The 4,205-nt window shown below is 46.6% G+C and overlaps 1 protein-coding gene across 1 annotated transcript in view; it reads right to left on the reverse strand.

Annotated features, from left to right (window-relative positions):
* GOLGB1 (golgin B1) overlaps positions 1-659 on the reverse strand; it is a 30,429-nt gene extending 29,770 nt beyond the window's left edge. Inside the window, exon 1 of the mRNA XM_029085303.1 lies at positions 570-659. Coding sequence (XP_028941136.1) covers positions 570-659 — 90 coding nt within the window. The remainder of the gene's footprint in view (positions 1-569) is intronic.
* Positions 660-4,205: the final 3,546 nt, after the last annotated feature.

The raw sequence follows: 4,205 nt of genomic DNA on the forward strand, positions 1-4,205 counted from the left end.
GGCAGGGGGGTGGGAACTGGATGAGCTTTAAGGTCCCTTCCAACCCAGACCAGTCTGGGATTCTGTGATTCTATAACTATACACAGATGAAACCAGAAAGAAAGCTCAGGATACCCATAAGCCAATACACAAAAAAGCACCTTTGCTGAACACACCACCAGTAAATCTGAAATGAGTGACACTGGAGAGACTATCACCCACATACTATCCACTGTCTCAAGCACCAAAGCATAACATACAGATCAAGCCTTCCACTGTCACCCAAACATGCAGAGCTTCCCTGGCTGCTACACAGAATCATCAGTACTCTTAAAAGTCTTTCTCCACCTTAATTCTAGGGGCTTTTTTTCCTAGGATCACCTTGAGATATGGAAACAGGAGATTACAGTCTGCCCCACAAAAGTGCTGACTTAATAGGCCAGGAATACGGGAGAAGCAGAGTAGAATGACAGCTCAGCCTCGTGCTCAGCAATGAAGAGAAGGAAACTGTTCACTGCACTCAAATGATTCGCACTCCCCAAACTAACTCTCAATAAGGTCTGAAAGTCTTCAGATAACCCTGTACTTACAGCAACAGAGGATTCAGTAACTGTGTCTCCATCATCTCCTGACAGCTCTTGTAAAACAGTACTTGCTAAACCTGACAAACGGCTCAGCATCTTCAGCCTGAAACAAAACCAGAGTAGGGTTACAGAGTCAAACTGCTACGAAGAATAAGAATTCCTTCATGGTGATTCTAACATTAGAGAGGTGACCAGGCTTACGGGGAATACACCTCCTCTGCCAAGAGAGAAAAGGGCATGTGAACACCCACCTCTTTTATGCATTGAGTAGCTCAGAGGTCTGCTTATTCACTAGTAAAAAGGTTTTCTAGGCAAAGCAGTCATCCACAGGTCCTTCACGTCATTCTTTTTTATCTCTTGGGTACTGCGAGGTTGCATGAACCAAAACTCTTGATGGAGAGGGGGAAAAAAGAAAAAACAGAGGAAAATAATTTATCCAACAGTAAAGAAATAAGCCCATTCTTCATCCTACACAGCACACCTTGGGATTATTACAGTCAATCATTTACAATAAGCACAAGAAGTGAAAAGTCTTTCCTGTTCAGGAAACTGGATCTCTCCTGTTCTTGCAGAGACATGCCCTGGTTTCTTACGCTGGATGGCACGAGCTTATTCTCTTCAGTCTACAGAAAAAAACGCTCGAGAAGCAGTTAGTGAAGCAAAAGGACTTGAGGCAAGAAGTCAGGCCTCAGTCTCTTGCAAGAGTTCTAAAGGATGAAACTACTCAAGAAGCATGCTGTCAGAAAGCCAGGACTGTTCACACTCTGTATCAGTTCAGATACTGTGTAAAAAAGTGCCAGTACTCTGCTTGCTTCTCAGCTGGCCCCAGGTACGGCCAAGGCACGGAACTACAGAATAACATAGCTGTACAGCTCCTACCAGAGAAATTCATTCTGTCAACATCAAGTGTTCACCAAGATGGTAATATAAAAGACTCATTTAAAGACCTGGAATCCCTGGTTCATTATAAGAATAATAAAGTATTTGTAGTTTTTTAAACCACCACCCCCACAATGCCCCAGTGAGGAAAAGAACCTGCTGTCTTGGCAGTGGCAAAAGCACATTTCAGCAAAGTCATCCAAACGCAAAAATGCCTCTTTCTGGCTGCCACCAGCATTGGAAGAGGATGGATCTGATCTTCCTATTGAGCATCGGGCCACAGCTTCTTCAAGTCACAAATGCACAATATGTGGTTGAGACACGACATGAGATTAAGATAACATGATTTGGGACTGATAGAACCAATAGATGAATTATGAGATGCTGTGTTAGAAATATGGAAAAAAGTAGACTCTGGGCATCTGCAGACATCCACTGTAACCAGAAATACGTACGGGGTTCTGCACACACCTGCGTGCTCCAGGCATTACAATTTCAAGCCTGTGTACGTGGCCCATGTGAGAAAAGATTTCCTGGCCTTTGCCCAGGCTGGCTACATTAAACTGATACTGATCTCCAGCTGATACGCCATGCTGGGCTTGGCTCACAGCTGGCTCCTCAAAATGCAAACAGAGGAACTGAGGCCAGCCTGCACCTATTTGCACAGGCAGAGACTTCAATAACCTGAACTCAAGTTTTATAGATTCATGTCTTCTGAAGTAATTTTAAAATTATATTCTCAGGTGAGCTGAATATGGCAAGGTACGTGAAGTGGAATGGAAAGTGATTCTACAATTATATGAACAGCAAAAGGAAGCCCAGGGAAAACATGGCCCACTGCTGATTGCAGCAGGGGAGCTGACCACAGAAAGGCCGAGATACTCACTGTCTTGTTTCCTTCAGGTTTTACTGGCAAGACCAGGCTTCAGGAATCCCAGTCCACCAACACCTGATGGAAAGGCTGGTCCAAAGAAGACTTACCCTATGTGGAAGAGGACCAGCCTAGGAAGCACGACCTGGTCATACCCAGCTCCACAGGGGCTGACAGGACGCACCCAGAGGTGTGGGAGCAGCTGGCTGGTATCGCTGCAGAGCGCACCCTCAGTGACTCTGCAGCTGGGATAAACTGGAAGGAGTGGCCAGTGTCCCACAAACGGGTGTGCTGCCATCCAGACAGACCTGGACAGGCTGGAGAAATGGGCCAACAGGAACCTCATGAAGTTCAGCAAAGGGAAATGCAAACTCCTGCACCTGGGGAAGTACAACCCCACACACCAGTACACACTGGAATCAGACCAGCTGCAAAGCAGCTCTGCAGGGAAGGACCTGGAGATCATGGTGGACAACAAGTTGACCAGAAGCCATCAATGCACCCTCATGGCAATGGCCAACAGCACCCTGGGCTGCAGTAGAAGCGTTGCCAGGAGGAAGGTTCTCCTCCCCCTCTACTAGGGCCTGGTGAGGTCACATCTGGAGTACTGTGTTCAGCTCTGGGCTCCCCAGAACAAGAGAAGTCGGAACTTGTAGCAAATTCAGCAAAGGACAACAGAGAGAAGGCTCAGGAAGGATCTTATCACAGAATGGGGGGGTCAGAAGAAATCTCTGTCAGTCATCTGGTCCAACCTCCCTGCTCAGACAGGGCCATCTAGAGCCAGTTGTCCAGGACCGTGTCCAGACAGCTTCTGAATATCTCCAAGGACAAAGGCTCCACAAACTCCCTGGGCAACCTGTGCCAGTGCTCAGTAACCAGTACAGTAAAGAAGTGTCTCCCAATGTTCAGAGGGAACTGGACACCACTGTAAAGAGCCTGGCTCAGTCTTCCTTGAACCCTTCCTGAGAATAAATCCAGGAACAAGCATAACAGCTTTAAATACTGACCCAAAGCCAACAGTCTGCACACAAGGTGGAAACTGTCCTGTGCATCAGCCTCAAGGGCCTGTGGCAAGAACACTCTGGTGCTCGCATTTGTGCTTACTTCTGAGCTTGCAGCAGGAAAGTGCACAAGGCTGGCCAATCTCCTCATAAACAGAAGTAGACAAACACAAAAGGACAGAGGTTATTCTGTGTTACACTGCCTCACCCCAATAAAAGTAAACAGTACAGCTCTCAGAGAGAGGACTGTTGCTCTTCCAGGGTCACACTGACTTTGGTTTGGATTCCATTTTTGTAATTAACAGCAGAACACGAGAGCTGCACTGTGTTCATGATGTAAGCCAGTGTAGTTTGTGTTCTGGCTACAGGTGAAAATCATGTTTTGCTCAGCACTCCTATGGCTAATGAACTCTTGCTCTCAAGACTTCACTTTGAATACTGAGACTACCAGCAATGTTCTAGAAGAGGCTCCTTTACTCTGAAATATACTTCCCTTGCTCACCTCAACAGCCTAAGCCCATGACTAGTCCTAGTGTGGGTATGAGCAGTAAGCAGTGCATAAATCCATGCATCTCTATCTTAATCAGCCACAGGGAAGAACGACTTGACAGTGGTTTTCCCTAATTTATCCTATTACAAGTTTATTATACAGACATTAAGTTTCATTCTTTGCATTTCCCCTCTTCTGCAGGCAAACAGGCACTGAAGGCATCGCTGCTGCACACACCCTGGACCAAACCTCCCACACTGCGCAGAGGGGCTCTGAAAGGGAGAAGGATGGAAGGAGAGCAACAGGTTTTGACCACCCACAGCCCCAGGCCTCAGAAGCCAAAAACAACGTTCCACCAAGGGAACAGGAATCATGGAATCATTAGGTTGGAAAAGACCTTT

This window comes from Antrostomus carolinensis, unplaced genomic scaffold, assembly GCF_000700745.2.
Source record: "Antrostomus carolinensis isolate BGI_N321 unplaced genomic scaffold, ASM70074v2 scaffold13156, whole genome shotgun sequence".
NCBI lineage: Eukaryota > Metazoa > Chordata > Aves > Caprimulgiformes > Caprimulgidae > Antrostomus > Antrostomus carolinensis.